This window comes from Phoenix dactylifera, chromosome 9 (assembly GCF_009389715.1).
Source record: "Phoenix dactylifera cultivar Barhee BC4 chromosome 9, palm_55x_up_171113_PBpolish2nd_filt_p, whole genome shotgun sequence".
NCBI classification, from domain to species: domain Eukaryota; kingdom Viridiplantae; phylum Streptophyta; class Magnoliopsida; order Arecales; family Arecaceae; genus Phoenix; species Phoenix dactylifera.
The window spans coordinates 11,922,598-11,945,160 of NC_052400.1; the positions used below are offsets into that span (position 1 = coordinate 11,922,598).

Sequence of the window (22,563 nt, forward strand, 5' to 3'; positions counted from 1 at the left end):
CTAAAAATTGAAACATTTTTATTTTTCCAAAAAGGCCTTCAGCTATCAATCAAGGATCCTTATTTGTTACAAAGCATTAAAGACCTAATTTTTATTAAGATTATAATAGAAATTGCACATAACTTTTTCAGAAAAGTGGATGGTCAATCAAATATAAGCACTCTAAATTCTATTACTTTTCCATGGTCAACCAAACATACCAAAAGTACTTTTTCAGAATACTTTTTATCAGAAATTTGCTTCACAGGAATCATATTCGTATGAAAGAAAATGCTTCCCGCGAACCAAACGAGCCCTAATTATTAGATAAAAAACTCTACTGCTATTTTTTACATCAAAGCCAAATCGAGCTGACTTCAAATTCAAAATTTTGACGCATTAAATCGTCCTAGTTTTTGGACTTAAAAAACGAACTTCACATTAACGAACAAAAGCCTCCCTTCGCTTTACTCTCCCCTCTCCTTAATCTATCAGCCCTGTTAATCACCACTCAACTCAAGTGAATTAAAGAAATATAAGTAACCAAATTGTCAAATACAAGTTGATAATACAAATCATGCTTCAAATAAAATTTCGTTAAGATGATGGCCAAACAACTACACATAACTGCATGCAATCGCTACAATTAGTGTTGCTTGTGTGGCAATGAACTGATGGAACAATTACCAAGATAAGTAACTTCATGCACTTGGTACAATATCCAAAGCTTCCTATTTCTTTTTTATTTTTTAGTATTGACGAATTATTTATACAATACGCATACGAATACACTCAAGATCTTATTTCTCTCCTCTCTCTCTCTCTCTCTCTCTCTCTCTCTCTCTCTCTCTCTCTCAGGAGTAAGGTGGCACGTGCTAGTTGCAAATCGAGCGAAGCGGATCCGCTCACGTGGTTTTACCAAACTAAAATCCCTCTCTCTCCTACTTTCCAAAGCGCGATGCGTTGCACGTGTTACCACCAACCCTTCCCCAAATTAAAATCTCGAAAATTAAAATCTGAAAAAGGAAAAAAGAGACCTGCCCCCTGCGGTTGGGCTCGAAGCCGTCCCCCATCGGATTCACCGTAGCAGGTTAGGTAAATAATTTGCCGATATAGATATAGATATTTTAATCCACAATTTTATCAACTTATAGATAGGAGATTATGCACGGTCTAAGTCCACTGTATCTTAGAATTTTCTTGGTCCCATACCCGAAATACCCTTCCTCTTCCTCAACTACCACACCACCAACCCCCGCTCAGGTTGTTCGCATTCCGCCCCATAAATGCCCCTCTTTCCCCTCGAGCCCTCCCAGGGCTCTCTCTCTCTCTCTCTCTCTCTCTCATTCTCTTTCGAGACAAACGAACAAAGAAAGGAAGGAAGAGAGAGAAGGAAATGGCCCTAGTGAGCAGCTCCACTCTCTCCGCCACCAACCCCCTCCACCAACTCTCTTCCTCCGCCACCGCCGGCGGCCAGCAGCACCGCCTCGCTTCCCTTCTCCCCGCCCAGCGCCGCCGCGCCGCCCCCCGTCCGATATCGGCCATCCATGCGGCGGAGCCCGCCAAGAACCCGGCCGTCGCCGAGAAGATCCCGGCGGCCACGGCCGCGCCGGTGAAGTGGTCGCTGGACAGCTGGAAGTCGAAGAAGGCGCTCCAGCTGCCGGAGTACCCGGACAAGAAGGAGTTCGAGTCGGTGCTCCGGACGATGGAGAGCTTCCCGCCGATTGTGTTCGCCGGCGAAGCTCGCCACCTCGAGGAACGCCTCGCCGACGCCGCCGTCGGCAAGGCCTTCCTCCTTCAGGGCGGCGACTGCGCCGAGAGCTTTAAGGAGTTCAACGCCAACAACATCCGAGACACCTTCCGCGTCCTCCTCCAGATGGGCGCCGTCCTCATGTTCGGCGGCCAGATGCCCGTCGTCAAGGTAAGATGCCCTTTCCATTCCCCTGCGATCTGGATTCTGGGCCGTCGGATTGGCGGGATCTAGGGCCGTGATCGCTCGATTCGGTGGTGGCGCAGGTGGGGCGGATGGCGGGCCAGTTCGCGAAGCCGAGGTCGGACCCGTTCGAGGAGCGGAACGGGGTGAAGCTTCCGAGCTATAGAGGGGATAACATTAACAGCGACGCGTTTGACGAAAAGTCAAGGACGCCGGACCCCGACAGGATGATCAGGGCCTACTGCCAGGCGGCGACGACGCTTAACCTCCTCCGGGCCTTTGCCACCGGAGGGTACGCCGCGATGCAGCGGGTGACGCAGTGGAATCTCGACTTTGCCGAGCACAGTGAGCAGGGAGACCGGTGAGTAGTGTGAAGTTTTTTCTACTGATCTTGGTTTCGAGGGATCTGTTTCATCGCCACAAATTAGATTGCTGTTTGTTTCTTAGTCTATTTGAAAAGTTTTGTCTGGTTTTAAACTTTATGTAGTGTTCGCGCTTATCATAGTTATTTTGTTCGAATATCAGTCTTTTCTCAAAAAGGTTGATAGGTGTTGTGCTGTTTCTTTTCTGTAGAAATGATTAATATTTATTCGTTAGCTTTGAATTCTTCTTATTATAAAATATATAAATAAATCTATACGGGAGTGTTAGAAAATATAAAATATAAAAATAAATATAGCTCATTCTATAAGCTTATGCTTTTAGGACAAGTGGTGTTTTCAACATGGTATCAGAGCAGAGGTCCCGAGTTCTTGGTAATATTCATTATATGCCTTTATCTTGAGCTCTTCATAATATTCATTATATGCCTTTATCTTACGAGAACGAAGAAGAATTGGAGTTATCATATAAACTCTTGTAGAACTTAATATTGCTGAATTTTGAATCAGTTTTTCTCTATAAAAGTTGCGTTGATCAATTTATTTTATAAATGAATTTGGTTTCTTATGATAAATATACATATTATTCTAGATACATATTAAATCCAGCACCGACAAATAACAGATTGACTTCCACAATTCATAGTAAGGAAATTGTGACATCTAGAAATATAAAATATATTTGCATGAATTTCACTCTACTATTTGGCCTGTTATTCCACACTATTATATCTTTCCTCTGTAATGTTCTAAGCTGTCAATATTAGAATATTCCCTGCTTTTTTTTTCTTTCGGTTTTATCTTAGAGTTTGGAAAAAGATATCTACCAAAATTAAGGAGTGCATTTATCAATAGTTCAGTCCTCTAGACGAGAAAGTGACTCGACTGGGAAAGATAAAAATATATGCCTTCAACATCCTAAAGAGAGAGAAATTATGGACTGCGACTTTGTTCCTAATTCAGGGGAAAAAACAAGAGATTCTAGAATCCAATAGTCAATTCCTAAGTCAAGACTGAGACCGTCGAGACATTTTTGAAATCCAAAATCTAAAACTTGCTCCTTGTCTTGCTGTTTCTGTGGGAACGAGCTTCCAGGTACCGAGAGCTTGCCCACCGAGTGGATGAGGCACTGGGGTTCATGTCAGCAGCAGGGCTAACAGTGGACCACCCCATCATGACAATGACTGAGTTCTGGACCTCTCATGAGTGCCTTCTCCTCCCTTACGAGCAGGCCCTCACTCGTGAGGACTCTACCTCTGGCCTCTTTTATGACTGCTCTGCCCACTTCCTCTGGGTTGGGGAGCGCACTCGCCAGCTTGACGGAGCCCATGTTGAGTTCCTTCGTGGCCTTGCCAATCCCCTTGGCATCAAGGTAGCTACAAGAATTCCCTTTTTTCCTTCCAAAGAAACTCCGATTAGTATGTGCTTGTGTGGAGACTAAATATAGGTGCTTCAATGGATGAATTGACGCAGGTAAGTGATAAGATGGACCCGAGGGAGCTGGTGAAGCTGATAGAAATACTGAACCCTCATAACAAGCCAGGGAGAATCACAATAATTACGAGGATGGGGGCTGAGAACATGAGGGTGAAGCTTCCCCACCTCATCCGAGCAGTTCGTGGGGCAGGCCAAATTGTCACCTGGGTCAGTGATCCCATGCATGGCAACACCATCAAGGCCCCCTGTGGCCTCAAGACTAGACCTTTTGATGCCATCCGGGTATGTGAAGCTTCCCTCTCATTTATCATTTTATTGATATGCATTTAAATCTCTTATAAGTATATTGCATTTCATTTAAACAAAAATAGCATCTATTAAGATTTTTAATCATGGGACGGGTCACCCGTGCGACGAGATGCATCGCATACTGATGCATGGGACAATTGGGAACCGGTATTTCTCAATTCATCTTGTCCCGACACTTGGGACAATTGGGAACTGGTATTTAAAACCTTGATCTCAACTAACCTTTTGCTTTCTTTAATGACTTTGTATTTAACATTTTAATTCTAGCTTTAATGTCTTGGAGTAGAATAAAAGGTATGAAAATATAAAAGCTATTTGTGAAACATTAAGTGCATATTTTTGAGCTAAAGTTGGTTTTCAGGTGGTATGTTTGTAGCTCTGTTGCACCTTACGGCATATAGACCCGTCAAAAAACTTTATTTGTTTATTTCAATTTTAATGAGTTTCCTTTTTCCTTGTTGGAGTTACTTCTAATCAATTCTTTCAATCATGAACTAATACATAATTGATCGGTCAACTGTTCCCTTGAGCTTTCAAAATGGTGATGGAGCATGACAACTCTGGCCCATCAGCTACAACACTGAGGGTTCTGAGGCTTATGGCTCCATTAAGTGGTTGAGGAGTGCCTGTGTCTTGTGATAGGGCAGGCATTCCCCTTCTAAACTGTTTCATCAGCCGATGATCCAATTCGTCAATCAATGAATCCATGCCACGTATTATGGAAACTGTTGACTTCATATGTACTGAGGTTTTGCTGGGAGGTCACAAATTACTACTTAAAATGGTAAAATAGAACATAAAAAGTTGATGTGAAGAGCAAAAAAAAAAAAGAAAAGAGAGAGAGAGTAGGCAACCCTAGATTAGTTAATCAACATGTACTAAGAAATCTTAGGGAAGAATTATCCTGAGTTTTGAGTAAAATTGTGATGATACCATTAAGCTTTGAGTCTCTCCATTCATCACAAAAAGCAGAAAGCTATCAAAGAGAATATTTAATTATTCATGCTCAAGTAACCTCAAGGAAGAGAGACAGGAGACCCAGAAATGTTGACCATGTATATTGGGCCAAAGTTGTCATTGATAATGACATGCATCTACTTGTTGCCCGCTAAAATAATTATCCAAAATGGTCATGGTTGTGGTTGGTGTGGTCCTCAGATTTGCGATGAAGGTTAGTGTGGAGGAGATAAATCTATATTAAATGTCATTACTAAGTTGTTTAATGTGTGTTCTGTGTTTATTCATTGATATGAAAGCTTGACCCAGGCACTAACCTTTTCTTTTGCATGGAATATTTAAGATTCCTCTAGTTTGATATTAAATATCCGGTGGCATATTTTCTAATTTGATCAGTCGATCTATAGCATATACTAACATGCTTATTGGTTGTCTGGGAACATAGGAGCTGTAGATGGCAAAAAAAAAGGGGGGGGGGGGGCTATCAAAGGTGGTATATTTTTTATAAATGTCATCATCTACCTGTATCAAATTAGTTAAGAAAAATATTAAACTAAACATCAGCCCTCATAACAACATTAAAAATCAGAACTAATGCTTGTTTAGGAGAAGAGCCATGTGGTTGGATGGCAAGCCTCCCGCAAACAAAAATTTCACCCACTAACCTGATTTTTGTGACTTTTTTTAAAAAGGAATGATGTTAGTTTAGCATTGCTTGTTTAGTATTTGAACCTGCAGCCTTTCTTGGACGTGCCAACCATATCTCATGCTCTCTCCACAATCAAACCCTAATTCTTCATCACCCATCTCACAATAATTGACTTTATCTCACCCATCTAAATTTGAGAGGGACTTTTAGGGGCATGTTTGGATCCCTTATTGCATCTTTGTGATCCACATTCAAAGTTGACAGAGAGCTTGTAGAGGTTTGAGACCTCAAAAATCCTAATCCTTTAGAAGGTTGGGTACCATAGATCATCTTTCACGAAACATGCTTAATAAGATGAAACTCTATTGGCTTATTGCTGGCGATAATGTTGTTTCCTTCCTCGGCAGGCGGAGGTGCGAGCATTTTTTGATGTACACGAGCAGGAAGGGAGCCACCCCGGAGGCGTTCATCTGGAGATGACAGGGCAGAACGTGACGGAGTGCATCGGTGGGTCTCGGACTGTGACCTTTGATGACCTAAGATCGTGCTACCAGACCCACTGTGACCCACGGCTCAACGCATCTCAGGCGCTGGAGCTTGCCTTCATCATTGCAGAGCGTCTTAGAAAGAGGAGGATCCAGTTGCCACTTTCCAACAATTTGAGCTCTTTGCCCCCCTTGCCTTTCTGAGGGCATGAAGTTTGGCAGAATCTGCAATCTATCTATGGTTTTATTTGTTGATGGTTTCTCTTACAATAAATTATATAAGCTCAGGTAATGTACCTACCTGTTTTTAAAGCTATATGTACAAGTGATCTAGACGGTTGGCCTTTGGTCTTTCGTAAGGGAATGAAGGCAGTGTGTTTGAGAAGGCACTGGGAAGGCAGTGTGGGGAGGTTAAAACTAGTGATATACGCTTTCATCCTTGATGTAAACAGATTCAGAGCGTGTGTATTTTTTTCTCCTGTTTCTTTCCTTTCTCTCCCACCTAATTTTCGTCCCTCCATGTCTATTTTTATTTCATTATGCGAATTATATTTCTCTTACCACCGAGGTGGTAGCATGGTGGGAGCGAGGCTTTGATTCCATTGGAGTGGCTCAAATTTGAAATGCGCGGGCGTCGATTGAATGCGGAGACCAGATGTCGTCCGCCTGATTTGTTCGATGGAGTCGCTATCTGATCTGCCGGTACTTAGGTAGTGCTGGTGTGATGTACTCACACGTGAGGTTTCACTACGGATGGGGAAGATATGAGTAATTTGTTTGCAACTTTGCATCAAACATTCTCCAGCCGGAGGGACGCAAATTTCTCTCTTCCCTCTTTTCCAGCCAAAAAAAAAAAAACATATTTCTCTTTTGCCAATCAAATTTGTTGATAACTGGTTCTTGCTTCTTAGGGGGGAAATAGAAAAATCATGGAAGGCAGCCGTGCAGGATTTTGCTTGCACTTGTTACGTACCCCGCTGTCGTGGAAGCTGTTTTCACAACTGCTTGGAAACGGAATCCGCCTAGGAAACTGGAGAAAGATGTTTTCAAGTGACAAGTCAAAGAACCACCTATATTTGGAATATCACATGAGAGGAATATTGACTTCAGATGTCAATACCAAAATCATAGTCCTTAATGACTGCAAATAAACGTGACCAATACTTCTTATTTAGGACTTTTTTAATAACACCAAGGTTGTAAGGTTTTAAGGTTTTAAGTAACATGTTATTCCGTTATAATGGATCCACCGAAATCGTTATTCACAGTTACGGCAGCTATATTTTTTTAAAAATTGGATCTTAAAACTTTCCACCTTCTATCAGTTTCTATGTAGATATCATGGAATAATGGGCAATAATAGAAAAACAATAATATTATTTTTTACTTTTTATTAAATAAATTAATATTATTTTTTGAATGTTGGAACTATTTTTGGAGAGAATTTTGAGATAAAAATTTTGTATTTTAAAATAATATTTTAACTAACAGGTATAGATGAAAACAATATGTTACGGGATCCGTTATAATGAGAAATAATGAAAAATAATAGCCATCAAATTTTTCCAAGTTATTTTTCTCAACAACACAATGGGAGGTGACAAAAACTGTCATTAAGGTTATAACACCGTTACAACAAATAATACATCATTCAGTAGATATTCTAGCGGTTAAAGGATAAAGAGATGTATCTCATGGACATACTTTTATGTACCTATGAGATATATCTCATGGTCTCATGGATATGTGGTAAGCTGATGTATGTGTAATGATATTTATATCATGCTCTGTCCTATGCCTAGGAATTGAACTTTAATCATCATCAGGCAACAAGTGGTGGAATTATCTTTCTCCATGGTCTAGAATTTTAAGCATGCGCCCTGCTTCCTTCCTGCACCAACCATCGTCAATTGCGTCATCACATGGTGGATCCCATCTGCCGGTTTGGTACAACATCCTGAACAAACCTTCGAGGAATGCTATAAATGGACTTGTGTCGAACCAGAAGTTCGGAAGGCGAATAGAGCTGCTGGTTGGATCATCTTTTTTTACTGTTCATTATTATTATTATTATTTTTGGTATATCGGCGGTTCACACCTGACGAGTGTGAAGATGACCAATAAAATCAGAAAACAAAATATTGCGCATAGGCATAGCCCCATGGTCAATATAGAAAAAGCCTCCCGAGTGATGAGCCGCGAAGGAAGCAACCCAATCTGCAGCACCGTTCGCCTCCCGATATACGTGCGTGGCCTGGTAGGAGTCAGTCTCTCCCAAAGCCCTACGGATATTGTGGAGTAGCGGCTGGTCCTCAACTGAGCACACCTCCTTCCGGATCCACTCGATCACCGTGGTCGAGTCCCCCTCGAGAAGGATGCGACCCGCACCTAATACCCGTCTCGCATAGAAGACACCCTCCCATACTGCCCTAAGCTTCGCGGTCACCACTGATGAATCAAAAATCCTCCGCCCACTTGCCGCCACGAGTCTGGCGTCATGATCCCTGATAATAAATCTCACTCCTCCGCAGCTCCCATCCGCTGCTATGCTACCATCGAAGTTCACCTTGAGGAACCCAAGGGGTGGGGGCACCCAGGATATCAATATCGTCCTGGACGCTGCAAGAGCAGAATGAGGGCCCCAGATGTCCCTGGCTAACCCAATAGGTGAAGCCTCAATAGTGCCAGTGATCTCCGTCGCATGTCGTAGGGCTCGGTCCGCCACCACCCTCGGATGGAGGCTCTCGCCATCGAAGATCCGTGTATTCCTCTCCAGCCAGCAGTAATAGGCCAGGTAGGCATCACGAGCCCCCCTCTCCTCTTGTACAGACCCCAAGACCGAGGCCTCCAAATGTCGTAGAAACTTCTCAGTGGACACCCACAACTGCCTCTGGTCAGGCTGGGCTGAAGTCCATATCTGCCTGGCTCTCGGGCACCCAAAGAGAACATGGTAGATGGTCTCCTCCGTCGCCTGACAAGCTCCACATCTGGCAAGAAACCTCACTCCCCGCCTCACCAAAATCCCACTAGTAGGTAAACACCGCCAAGCTACCTTCCACAGGAACAGGGCCACTTGCGGGTGAATGTGCATCCTCCAAATCCAGCCATAGTCTATCTGTCGCACTGAGGGCCCTCTACCAATCCACGAGAGGTCCCGAGCTCTCACAGTTGTCCTCCCTGTCCTGGTCCACACCCTCCTGTCCACGGTCTCCTCCTCTAGGATCGGTATAGCAAGGACATGCTCTGCAAGGTGCTCCCCGAATACCTGCGGAACAAGACCCGCATTCCACCTCCGCTCCTCCTGGGCAAATAAGTCACACACTCTGCGTCCCTCCATCCAGCCATGGTCAATCTTGGTGGGCCAACCCTGCAATGCCACCTCAGCCAGCCATCTGTCCTCCAGCATGCTGATCGTTCGTCCGTCCCCAATCTCCCACCTGATCTTTGGTAGCACTCCCGGGACGCGGGCACAGATCTCTCTCCAGATAAAGAAAGCTCCACGGCAGCACGTAGGGCGAAGTGGGGGGTAGGATCCCCGTACTTCGCCCTCAACAATGAGCCCCAAAAGCTCTCAGGCTCTAAAAGAAACCGGGTTGCCATCCTGGTCGCCAGTAACTCTTTGCACTCAACCAACGAATGGATACCAAGTCCTCTCCTGCTGGTCGGCTGGCAAATAGTCTCCCAAGCCACCAGATGAATGCCGTCTCTACTGTTCATTATTTTGAAAATATTTTATGAAACCATTCTGCATCTATTTCTCTACGTTTATGTAGTATTTTAGCTTTTGATTTAGATGGTAGTATTCATGCGAGACTTGCATGAGCTGCTGATGTAAAAAAGAAGTTCGAGTGCGCGAAAGAATGATCTCTAGATCATGCAAAGACGCTCTGAGAGAGGGGGATGGAATGGAAGGAAGAGATTCGAGTGCTTTCAGCGATCCAACGGTTTACGTCGTCGCGGAAAAAGATTAGAATTTTAATCTGACATCAGAAAAAGTAGTGCAAGTGCACGATCCACTTAAAATATTTTTTCATCCTCGTCCGATCTTAATCAGACGCTCGTTGAAACGCGTGCGTATCACTTCTTGCAGTCGCCACGTACGATCCTCCGGCGCGTCTTCTGGCGTCTTCCCGCCCCTTTCGCTGGAAGCTTCGGCACCCCTCTCGCCGCCTTTCTCCCAAGAACTCTCTCCTATCCCTTATCTTTCTCCTATAAACCCCTCCATTTCCCGCACGAACACGAATCGCCGTAAAGAAAGAGAAGAGTGAAAGAAGAGACTCGTCATGGCCGCCAAGATCGCCTTCCCGGTCTCCAAACTCCTCGAGAAGCTCCACTTCTCCCCCATCCGCTCCGCCCTCGCCCTCGCCCCCTTCCGATCCTTCTCCGCCACCGAGACCCGCGACGTCGCCGGAGATACAAGAACCCTCGACATCGACCGCCGCACCGACGTCTCCCCCGCCCCCCGCCGCCGCCGCCGCCGCCGTGGCGATCTCTTCCCTAGCTTCTTCTCCGGTACTCCTCATCTTCTTCCTCCCCCTTTTGTCCGATCACGGGTTGGTTAATCTCGTCTGACTCTCTTCATTTTGGGGTCCAGATGCGTTCGATCCGTTCAACCCGACGCGGAGTCTGAGCCGGGTGTTGAACCTGATGGACCAGATGGCGGAGAGCCCGTTCGCGACAGCGTGGGGGACGCGGGCGGGGTGGGACGCGAGGGAGGAGGAGGACGCGCTGTACTTGAGGGTCGAGATGCCGGGGCTGGGGAAGGAGGACGTGAGTGTGACGGCGGAGCAGAACACGCTGGTGATAAAGGGGGAGGGCGGGGAAGAAGAGGAGGGGAAGGGCGAAGAGGAGGGGAGGGGGCGGAGTAGGTACAGCAGCCGGATCTATCTGCCGCCGAATTTGTACAAGATAGACGGGATCAGGGCGGAGATGAAGAACGGGGTGCTCAAGGTGGTGGTTCCCAAGGTGAAGGACGAGGAGCGCAAGGACGTGGTCCAGGTCCAGATCGAGTGAAGAGAGAGAGAGTGTGTATTTGCTAGCTTTTCTCCGTTTGCTACTTTGCTTGTTATGGTATGTTGTAGCCTTTTTGCGACTTTGTTCGAAGTCGCTGACGCGAAAAGCCTTTCGAGCATGTCCGTAGTATAAGGGTTTGGTATGTCCAATTTCTAATGCTATCTCTTTTAACTCAAGCATGCGAGTATCCTTGAAAGAGCCCAGCCATCCTTTTGCTGATTATCCATGTAATATATATATATATATATATATATATATATATATATATATATATATATATATATATATATATATATATATATATTATTGTATTAGATTCAGTGCGTCAAAGTTTGCTGCTCAGACTAGCTTTTAGTTTCTTTCAATAAGTATTTGTGGAAAATAGGATGCAGAGGTCAGTAGTTACATATTCCTCTATTTTCCATTAATTTATATAATTGTTTATAGATATTTTAGATCACTTAATCTATTTTTTTTTAAAAAATAATCCATCTTTCATGTTCGTCCCAATTATTGAACTTTATTTTGAAATTTAAAAACAAATATATATATTTTACCTTTCTTATTTTCTTTTTTTAATTTTTACAAATTTTATTTTTTTTTGGGACGTGCATTGTACGGTGTTTTGTATATATTATGGGTATTAATTGGTATTTTATCAAAAGTTTCTACCAATCTATCTTTATATAATTCTTTTGAGTTCTTTTGAATGATATACTTAGAGGGTGGATGCAGGGCCGACGGTTTTCCCACATTTATATATGAGATTGGTGATTATTGGACCAAGCTGCTCCTTATTAGAATCAATGGAAAAAATAACTATAAGATGAATATCTTGCTCCGTGTCAGTCATCCAATAATGACAAAGTTGCGGTGGTAAGAATAAACTTATCTATAACAAGCTACACTAAAAAATGGTGTGATAGCGCAAATGGCTATAAAAATGATTGGTATGGAATTTATGAAGGTTTCAAATTTGTTGATATAGCACTATCCAATTATGAAACGCTGAGGAGTGTTTATGACAATATTCAAATTATCAAGTTCATCAGGGGAAGCTTGAAAATTTCATATTTTTATTTTGTGACAAGTAATTCAGAATTTTATTTTAAAGTATAAAAAAAGAATGAATCAACAAAAGTTGGTTTTTAGTGGAAAGTTAAGCAAAGAGTAATTGCCCATTGTTTCCTTTATCTATAGCCACACAAGAATCAATGGGAGAAAGAATGGAAGCGCCAACTCCTCCTGTCTTAGGAGGCAAATTTTTTAGTATTTAAGTTGATTTGATCTTTTTTTTCTTTTTCTTTTTGGTGAAAATAGGCATACATAACGACAGATCACGGCCGTATTATTAATAATTTATGGTAAAAATAGATTTCAATCTAGTGCTCGAAAATAATATTCGGAAGCCTGCAAGTCTGAGTTAATGATTAAAACCGTCATTTCAAAAGCTTAAATAGTAATCATTATTTCATCACATATTTTATTATAATGATTTTCGTAGAGCAAGGACTACTATTTTTGTGCTGATTGTTGGTTTGGGTACAAACCTAATCGACCTAGTCCAAGTTTGATGGGATGAATAATGCACGAGTTAAAAATTTAAGCAGATGAGATCTGGCTATTATTATTAAATAATTCTCGCAAACCCAAGGGAAAGAGTAGACAAACATGGCCTTGTCTTATGTTTGTTTGGATTGGGTTTGGAATCATTCCTTTCATGTTGGTGGGACTGGATCTTATCAAGTTCAACCAATCCAATCTCTATTTAACTGACCTTTTACAGCGTGATACAAATTTTTACTGCTTTGATCCACAATCACCTACATGCAGATTACTTTCAAGGGAGGTGCATCTTGTGGTGCAGTATAAATTAATAGAAGTTGGCGAAGCAATCTCCATCAGATAGGACCGCAATCATTCATCTGTTCATCGCATGCATTGTAATTAAATCTATTTGTTTGATTCTAAATTAAAGGGTTTAGAAGCTTTTGTGGGAGACAAGTGGAGGAGCATGAAGTGTGTTATTTTGCGACCTATGCTATTACAATTATTAAAAAAGATGGGCTAAAATGAGCCAAATGTTTTTAGCTTAGCTTGACATTATTTTTTAGCCTAAAATGTTGGTCCAAGCTCGTTCAATTTAGTTTAACCAAGGTTGAACATAGCGTATTCTTAGTTGAGCTTGAGTCAGGCCCGAGCTATTCCTCAACTTTGCAACCCTTACCAATACCTGCTTTGATTCAAAGCTCCAAATCAAAAATATCCATCCCAAAAACCTTTAAATTAGTCAAGAAAATGCTTATCATGTTAGCTTATCCAACGTTCATAGATTTCAATTGGTTAGGTTCAGATCAGGTTTGGTTTTATCCATACGATGAAAACAATCACTACCTCAATTGAAAAAAACTCTATACTCATATCCAATTTTGGACCAAAATAGGTAGGGTGTAGAGTTAGATTACAGATAGAAATCATGTGTCCAAAAAGTTATTTGGTAATATTTTTGAATTTTTTCCAAAATATTTAATGCACTCAAAAATACTATCCTGTGAAACATAAAAATATAAAAGAACTAAAAATTGTATCTAAAGTAGGTTCCTAGTCAACTATTATTTTTGTTATTTATGCCATCAAAGAATATGGAGAATAAAATATTTTAAAAATCAAGTTTAGTATAAATATTAAAATACAATTAATATATTACAAAAAGTTCACGACAAAAATATATTTATTTTTACTTTGATAATTAAAATGAAAAATTGACAGCTATAAACATGTGTGCGTATTTATAAGTTTATACATATGAGTATATGTGTATATATATTTATATAATGCATATAATTTGACCGGTTTTGGGTTTTGGATAATGCATTTATATAAATCCAAACACAATTCAACGAGGTTCGGATCTAATTTTAAAATCCAAATTCAATCTAATATTTACTAAATTTATTTTTAATTTAAAATTTATATCTGAAGTTAGTTTAACCTACCACGGCTCCAGCGACCGCGAGGGGAGTATATTTTCGTCCAGTATTTTTTTTTGAGGGTCAATCTTTCCGTATACTCCTGGGAGGTTTTAACGGACTCCACACTCGGGAGCGAGAGACCAGAGCCTAGAGGGCGTGCTCCAAGCGGGATCTAGTCACTCTCCTCGGCTGCTCTTGCTCTTCTCCACTTCTCTCTTCTACTACTCTCGTGGTGCGGCGACGGCTGCGATGGCGGCCGGCGGCGAGAAGATCGACTACGTGTTCAAGGTGGTACTCATCGGGGACTCGGCGGTGGGGAAGTCCCAGATCCTGGCCCGCTTCGCCCGCAACGAGTTCAGCATCGACTCCAAGGCCACCATCGGGGTTGAGTTCCAGACCCGGACACTCGTCATCCAGCACAAGAGCGTCAAGGCCCAGATCTGGGACACCGCCGGCCAAGAGAGGTACCTCCTTCCAAACCCTAGACGTCTAATCTGGTTCTGGTTCTCTTCCTTCCTCGTGTCCGTTCCCATTTTGTCTTCTTTCTTGCGCAACTCCTTAGATCCAATACTGGCTTGTTGTCTCTTGGTGTCCCTTGCGTTTGAATCTAGGTGGTCGTGCTTAATGGTTGAGTTCTTTGCTATGTGTTTGGTTTTGCGGTCCGGAAGCTTCTTGATCCTGTTGAATTTTAGATTTGAGTGCCCTTGAGAGTTTTTTGTGAAACAAGGGCAGCCTATTGATCCAATGCTTTAATTTTGACTGCTTTTTTTTTTAGTGTTTTTGCTGTCTTTAATGCTCGAGTTATTGTTGAGAATTGTTATCGTTTCCCAGTAGCTGCTTGATCTTGTTCACTATTAGTCTCTGGCAGGGTGACAATAAAAGGTTATGACTTTGATTGCATTCTGAATTCAAGGAAAGTTAAATATTTTTCTCGATTCATTTACTGACGTTACCTAGGATCTGACCTGGTATTTAGATTCTTACATTCCTAGATGCAACTATGTTCCCTTGTGATATGAATACATAACTTAGGAGGTAGAGTAAAATGGTAGTGAAACTGCAAGATCTTGTTTGCTTGTTGGTTGGTGCCAAAATCTGCACTGAGGTATACATTGCTTTGCTATATCATTAAATTCTTATTGTATCGAATTTGTAATTCAAGAGTTCCTTAAGCTTGCAGCGCCTGTTGCCAGGTTGTTAGGGTTGCCTTTTCTAGATACTTAGAATTTTAAATATATTGGTCTTCTGGGTCATAGATTAGGGACCGATAACTGACATTTTGATTGTTGTTATGGTTTTAAACCTGCAACGGTTAGTTATCAGAAACTTTTCTCTGGATTGTAGCATGGGTGGAATCAAGTGGAACCTGTGACTGGTGAAGGTGAATGACCGTCACGTCAAATGTAAAACACTACTCTCACCTCGGGGGTTTTATAAGAATATTTATAGATACTGTAATTAGGCCAGTTAATTCCCATTTCTAGCTGGGTTTAGTTGTTTTTCTCCAGTCCTATATTGGATTAATACTATTTTTTTAATCTCAATAGTGGGAATCATGCAATTTCTTTTCAGTAGCAACCATGTCTTTTCATCTTGTTTGTTTATCTTGATTTTATGCACAGCCTTTTTAAAGTGGGTTAGGAGTGACTTGGGGCTTGGTCCAGTGGTCATGCACCTCTGCATGTAACCAGATGTTCTGGGTTCAAGAATTTAGTGCATCCAAGTATTTGGAGCTGAGTAAATATAGTGGAGGATATCCCCCCTCCTCTCTCTCTTACACACACACACACAGAAAAAAAAAAACATGTTAAGAATATGAATGTTTTATTAGTACTTTCATACGCTTACTATAAATTGTGGACACTTCAGATATTCTGGAAGGTACATACATCATGCAGTCTGAAACTAAATATAGGCGACACAAATGGAAATGGTTGTTACTGGTGGTTCACGTAGAACTATAATAATGTGGAACACGTAAAAACTATGAAATATGCGGGTTATTTTTCTAGAATTTGGGGCATGGATGCTTCATCTGTGCATCACAATATTACACAAGTTTATGATACATTGTTTTGAACAAAGTTCATAGAGAGCCTCGATTTTACATCAAATACATTTTTTTAAGTTTCAAATTAATTGAATTTTTATATGAAGATTGCACATGTATGTTGGCTACACGTTCAGATTTTTCTTGAAGCTATATGGTCCACAATATTGACATCATGTTATGTTAGGACTTGGTTGTCAAGGTTTCCGTTGCTTTACATGGATGTCAAAGTCGTATGCATATGTTGGTACCATCTATGTTTCTACGAAAGAAGATAGTGGTCTTTAACTGTATAAACATAGATTCTATATATTTTATTTCTTTTAGATTATTAATTAGTTTTTCTGACTTTTTTAACTGCTAGCAAATGGATGTCAAAGGTGTACATGGAGAAGCGGACAAAATGTATTCGCTCCAACGTCCTCCTGTAAAGATGATAAGTTATAGAATAATAGCAAACTCCGAATAAAGATACCAAAAAGGGAAAAAAGAAAAAATAAATAACAACAGTGAAGAGCTCCCCACGTGGGATAACAACATGGGTTTAACTCTGGTGAGCCATATATACTTTAGATCTTGGAACCTTCCAGAAGGATAGGCAGAATTTTAGTGAATTCTGAAATTATATTTACAATAGATTCTGAACCTTAAGTCCATCTTTTTCAAGTTTACCATGGTCCTGAGCTATAATCCAGTAGTTCACATTCTGTGCATGGATGACAAGTTGACGTAGAAAAGAACACCACATGTGAAAGCTTATCTGATGAAGTACTTTGAATGCATGTGAAAATGAGAAATGTAGGCAGGATCTGGTAGTTGGTTTCTAGAGAGTGACATGTCTTAGGGAATTCTTATAGATTGACATCTGTAGGTAGCCATGCTGTGAACACTGACCTACGGTGGGGTAATGCTGCTGCAAGATGGTGGGTGTGTGCGTGTGCATTCATCTGTATGAAGAGATTATGTAACACTCTTTACCTTTTGCAACCTTAGTTAAAGTAAAGATACTCCATAACTTCTCTTCCTCCGTCTCTTTTTAATTTTCAGATGCACGCTCAATTTTTTTCTTCTAGATGGACACCAAATATCCTGTTCTCATGAAATTTCCAGCATAAAGGTTGTTAGTTTTCCTTGTTTTTCCATTTTTCATGTGTATATAACAGACCTGTTTCCATATTACTCCCAATGATTTTCACAGATTATGCATCTTCTACTGATTTTAATATCATATCATCATTATTTCCTGACTTTAGGAAATTCATTCTCAAGTTTGCAACAATAGACAGTGTTTTGTGTTATTGTCTATTTTGATACTGTCACGCCCCCGTCTCCGCGAGGCACGTGAGGCACCCAGTGCCCACGTGGGGGCCACATGAGAGGGGAACACGGGGTTTCACGCAAGCGTCCTTCACCCCTCCCCGGTTTTGTTTTCCACCCAAAACGCGTATACAGGATTTGGAGACACCCGCCTCATATGCCCCGGAACTGGGGAGGGGTGTCTCCAAATCCTGCAAACGCGTTTTGGTTGGAAAACAAAATCAGGAAAGGGTGAAGGACGTTTGCGTGAAGCTCCGGAACCGAACAATATCTGGCAGGGGAGCCCCGTTTTTTCCCTCTCATGTGGCCCCCACGTGGGCACTAGGTGCCTCACGTGCTCCGCGGAAGCGGGGGCGTGACAGATACATTCTACACCGTGTTTTTCTTTTGTTCAGAGACCGTTTGGCCCTTAGTTTCATTTCCCTTGGTTTCATTCAGAGGCTGGGCTTTTCCTTTCCCCTTTAAAATTGTAATACTCTCATCATGATTATTTCCATTACAGTTGGTATGAACACAAGTTTCCTAATAAGTTAATAGTAGCCTTTTGGCATTATAAATATCCTTAGCATACCTGGAAAGTATCTGAAGCCCTTTTTCAAAATGTTAGAATTTAAAATTAGAATAGATATCCAATGCATATCCTGGCATATCCAACACATATTGACATCCAATATGTTTTGCATATAGGTTGCGGCATGGAAGTGTCCATGTATCCTACTGTCTAAAATCCTCTGGCATAGTTCTTTGATTGCACAAGCAGCTAATACGATGTGTTTGCAGTGATCTCACTACATATCTTATTGTTGATTAACAAATGATGAGAGGGTAAAGGCATTTTTTCAGGAGACAAAATGTTTTAAATTTTGAACCAAGTAGCTGGATGTTATTATTTTACCATATATTAACTCCCATATGTAAGATGATATGCTTGAAACTGGTATTATTGATGATTGTTTTACAAACGTATATATCATTATAACACGTTAAGGTAGGTGCTTGATCAAGGCAAATATTACTCTTTATAAGTGAATATTTCTTATATAGAAGTCTGAACCTCTTTTGTTATTGTGTTTGAAGCCCATTTCCAAATTAAATGAACACAATCTGTGGTAATTAATTGATCCTTTTCTTTTATTTATCTTAAGGGATACCACTCGGAATAATGAACTTAGGTGGCGATCGTCAATAATAATAATGCCTTTGAAAAAAAGAGGCCTTGCTATCAATACTTATCCAACATGAAAGGAAATCAATCACTTGTCCTGTAACGAAATCATCTTAAGATGTATTACGTCACAAAATGAAGTGCGGTTTAGGTATGCTACCGATTAGAAACTTAGTTTCCACCTTGGGCCTGCCTGCCATTCATGGTGGACTTTCAGATCTGAAAAGTCCCTCACAGCTTCTTGGTACATTGCTTGACACATGATGGCATTTGCCAATCTCAAAATCTTCAACATATAAGTTTCTGCTTCTAGTGGACTTAAACTGCGTCTCATAAAATAGTATAACAGCACAACCATTTTGTTCTAAGAAGTAGATTATTCTATATGATGCTCCCTGAGGAGTAGCATGAGAATAAGAGGCGCTCGGTGGGGCCACAGGATAGACAAGTTGTCTATCAGAATTTGGGTATGTCGCACGGATTGGTATAAGTTGAAAGCTTGATTGTGAATTTGTGATCCTGATACTAAGATGATGAATGGCCACCCTGCCATTTTGCTTAGTGAGACCAATTCTGCTGATCTACCAAGCAGGGGCTTTATCGATGGGGTATATGATACAAATGAGGATGAGGCGAAAACTCCATGATTATCTAAATTTCTTGTTTAGTTGAACTCTTGTGAAAAAGAGCATAATTTTGTGATCTTGGTGCTTAATTTAGGGCCAAGGAAGGTTTTAGGCTGATGTTATTATGAGTGTCTGGATATACGACAAAATCATGATTCATGATTTACATGGTTCCTGATATTAGAATTTATGATTTCATATAATACCGATGTTTCTCTGTACAATGCTATTTCTTCAATCCATAGAACTATGAAATTGGAAAGTATTCTGAATTAACATTTTTTTCTCCTAATCAAGTTTTTCCATTATTGGACTTTTCTTTATAGCAATCAAATTCCTTCAAAAATAGTCTTAGCTCTTGAATTCACAAACTTTAAAATGACTGAACAAATGGGCATGATTCTCAAATTAGCAACCTCCAAATGCAGCCCCAAGTATGTTATCGGATGATACAATACGTTGTTTGGTCTCCAGCAGAGTTTATGTATTGATGCATGCCATTCTATACATACATATCCATTAGAGATACTTGTGTCTTTTTACCGTAACCAAGATTTTTGAGTGCTTACCGGCCACCCAGCACATGCCATGCATGTTTGGGTAAAAGAAATGAATTTTTTTTTTATTAAATTACATTATATACGAAAGCTGTAATTTAAATAAAAATGCTGTTAAATAAAAATGTTGTTAAATTAAATGGATTACTATGAGGGAGACACTTAGAAGGAACATGTTATTATATGGAGATGGAGTTCTATTAATCTAGAATTTAAAATTGAGCTTTTAATCTATGTAGAATAGTTTAATTGTTGATGATGGGAGAGATGTGTGAATGAAGCAATTAAAACAGGAGAACAATAGAGATATGGAGCTATATACTATCCTGTTTATTTTCCCTATGCGGAAAGGTGTCTATTGATTGGCTGAATTTTCATTTTTGCTAAAAGTCACTAAAAAGAGACTAGTCGTATGAAATGAAAAAAAAAAGAATTTCTCTGGAGAGGGATGAAGCAAAATTTAAAACTGCCATTCTTTTTAATATGGTAGAGATAAATGTTTTTTCTGTGATGATGATCATGTGAATCACTGCTGAAAGACCAATTATGTTTTTCCATCTTTTACGGCATGCAAAAGTAAACTGCCCAACTGCCATAAAGTATTAAATTTTGAAATGTATTTATCACATCTGTTCATATTAATGTTAACTGTAATATTTTTTTAAAAAAGATAACTACTATAATGCTTTGATGTTTTCTCCTGTACAGAAATCTGATGTTGCTGATTGTTAAAACATTTAATAGGTACAGGGCTGTCACAAGTGCTTACTACCGAGGTGCTGTAGGGGCTTTGCTGGTTTATGACATTACCAAGCGTCAGAGCTTTGACCACATACCTCGGTGGCTTGAGGAGCTGCGAAGCCATGCTGACAAGAACATTGTGATCATGCTGGTGGGCAACAAGAGTGATCTTGAGGACCAGAGGGCTGTGAGCACAGAAGATGCCACAGAGTTTGCTGAGAAGGAAAACCTTTTCTTCCTGGAAACATCAGCACTGGAGGCTACAAATGTTGAGACCGCCTTCCAAACTGTTCTGACTGAAATTTTTAACATTGTCAGCAAGAAGAACCTGGTTTCCGACCCTCGAGGCAATGGCAGCGGACCAGCACTATCTGGCGAAAAGATTGTTGTCCCAGGGCCGGCACAGGAGATTCCTAAGAATAGGTTGTGCTGTCGGACATCTTGATTTTGCATCCTTAGGCTTGGATCAAAGTTTGGAGTTGTGTGCTGGAATCAATTGAGCTGTCTTTGTAATAGATGTATATCCTACTGGTATAGGTTTAAGGGAATCAATATTGAACTTGGAGAGAATTGTTTTATCTCTGGTGGATTGAGTTCCGATGAAGTAAATAGTTTTCAGGTGCTTCTTTGTTATATATAATGTAGCTCATGTAGATACTAAATAATTATTTGGAATGAATATGTTGCAAATGATGATGGCAGAAGGGGCTGTGTAACGTGAAGCTTATGATATGGCGAAGGAGATAAGATGAGGGATGGAATAGGAATAGGGGCAGGATTCTATAGGCCATTGTCCCCTGGTTTGTTGTTGAATGGGATCATACAATCAGATCCGTGTTTAATATTATTATGTACACGAGGGTTCGTTTCAGGCATCCCACGGTTCCTGCCTTTTTCATTCAATCAACGTCCTCCTGGGACAGAACCTTAAAACTTTTATTTGGGTTCTTGTGTCTCGTTGCTTCTGTCGTTGGAAAAAGATAGGAACTATGGCTCCTTGCAACGGCTCCATTCCATGCCCGGGGAACTGGTCCTCTGTAGCATCTGGGGATTGGAACAATGGCTGCTTGTACCCCAAAGCCAATCACCCACCTTCATATAGAACTGGTAGTCTAAGCAGGGAAGAATGGTGCAGTAAAGCTTTTTCCCATTACTATCGGATGAACGCGATTATGAGTCGATGCAGCTTAAATGGGTGAAGGGTACAAATCATTCTCTTGATTCCTTGGCATAAAATTACTAAGGGATTTTAATGTTGGCAAAGCTGATGGGCCAACAGTAGGTCTAAGCACCCCAGAAAGTTGATAGGATGTGGTATTTTTGCTGGCTGCTGCTGGGTTAGCAAGCGTCAGTTGTAAATGGATATCCGCGGTTTAAGCTGGATCAATTATAACAAAGGAGGTAATGGGACTTTAATTCAGACAGCGGTATTATATTTCGAATGCTTCATCTCGGCATAATGCTTCGTCGGTGTCCGCAAATAATATGATATTTATCATACTAATACTCCACATGAAGCCAGACAGTCCCAATAAGAATTCCACATATTGTTGTGCCTCATGATTCATGACATAGGACGGTGCTAAATTATGCCACCTCACCTACCCTATGACATGGGTAAGGATGGAGTTAGAGGAGACTAGCGGGCAACCTCACTCACATCGTGTGCACCACACCAACCATCTTGTCTCCTTTCTATGGGCCCCATCTTAGTGATTGACCAATGGGAAGGAGGCGTGCTGATTTGCGTGGTGCATGACCACATTGGTATACGTAGTGTAGGGTATATTTTGCCCCCACTAGCTTCGTTCCCTCTCCCAACCCTCGAGTGCGACTCCACCTTTCTGCCATCTCCAACTACTGCCGCTTCCATCCTTGCCGCCTTCACCTCTCGTTTAGCAAGAGAGGATCCCGTTGACTCCGACCTCAACCCTCTTCTCTGCCCCACCATCCTAAAGATGTCGTGAAAGTTTGTGGGGTCCCTTGAAGCCAA

The 22,563-nt window shown here is 41.1% G+C and overlaps 3 protein-coding genes across 3 annotated transcripts; all 3 read left to right on the forward strand.

Moving 5' to 3' along the window:
* Positions 1-1,293: 1,293 nt before the first annotated feature.
* LOC103701771 (phospho-2-dehydro-3-deoxyheptonate aldolase 2, chloroplastic-like) lies at positions 1,294-6,618 on the forward strand. The gene is made up of 5 exons (XM_008783941.3): positions 1,294-1,900; positions 1,996-2,273; positions 3,388-3,664; positions 3,766-4,011; positions 6,052-6,618. Exons 1-5 carry the CDS (start codon positions 1,376-1,378, stop codon positions 6,331-6,333), a joined length of 1,608 nt encoding a protein of 535 aa, XP_008782163.2. The 5' UTR covers positions 1,294-1,375; the 3' UTR covers positions 6,334-6,618.
* A 3,742-nt stretch (positions 6,619-10,360) lies between these two features.
* Positions 10,361-11,345, forward strand: LOC103701772 (heat shock 22 kDa protein, mitochondrial-like). The gene is made up of 2 exons (XM_008783942.3): positions 10,361-10,641; positions 10,724-11,345. Exons 1-2 carry the CDS (start codon positions 10,413-10,415, stop codon positions 11,140-11,142), a joined length of 648 nt encoding a protein of 215 aa, XP_008782164.2. The 5' UTR covers positions 10,361-10,412; the 3' UTR covers positions 11,143-11,345.
* Positions 11,346-14,210: 2,865 nt separating this feature from the next.
* Positions 14,211-21,271, forward strand: LOC103701773 (ras-related protein Rab11D-like). Its single transcript, XM_008783943.3, has 2 exons — positions 14,211-14,578; positions 20,574-21,271. The coding sequence occupies exons 1-2, from the start codon at positions 14,364-14,366 to the stop codon at positions 21,013-21,015; spliced, it is 657 nt and encodes a 218-aa protein (XP_008782165.2). The 5' UTR covers positions 14,211-14,363; the 3' UTR covers positions 21,016-21,271.
* The last annotated feature ends 1,292 nt before the right edge of the window (positions 21,272-22,563 follow it).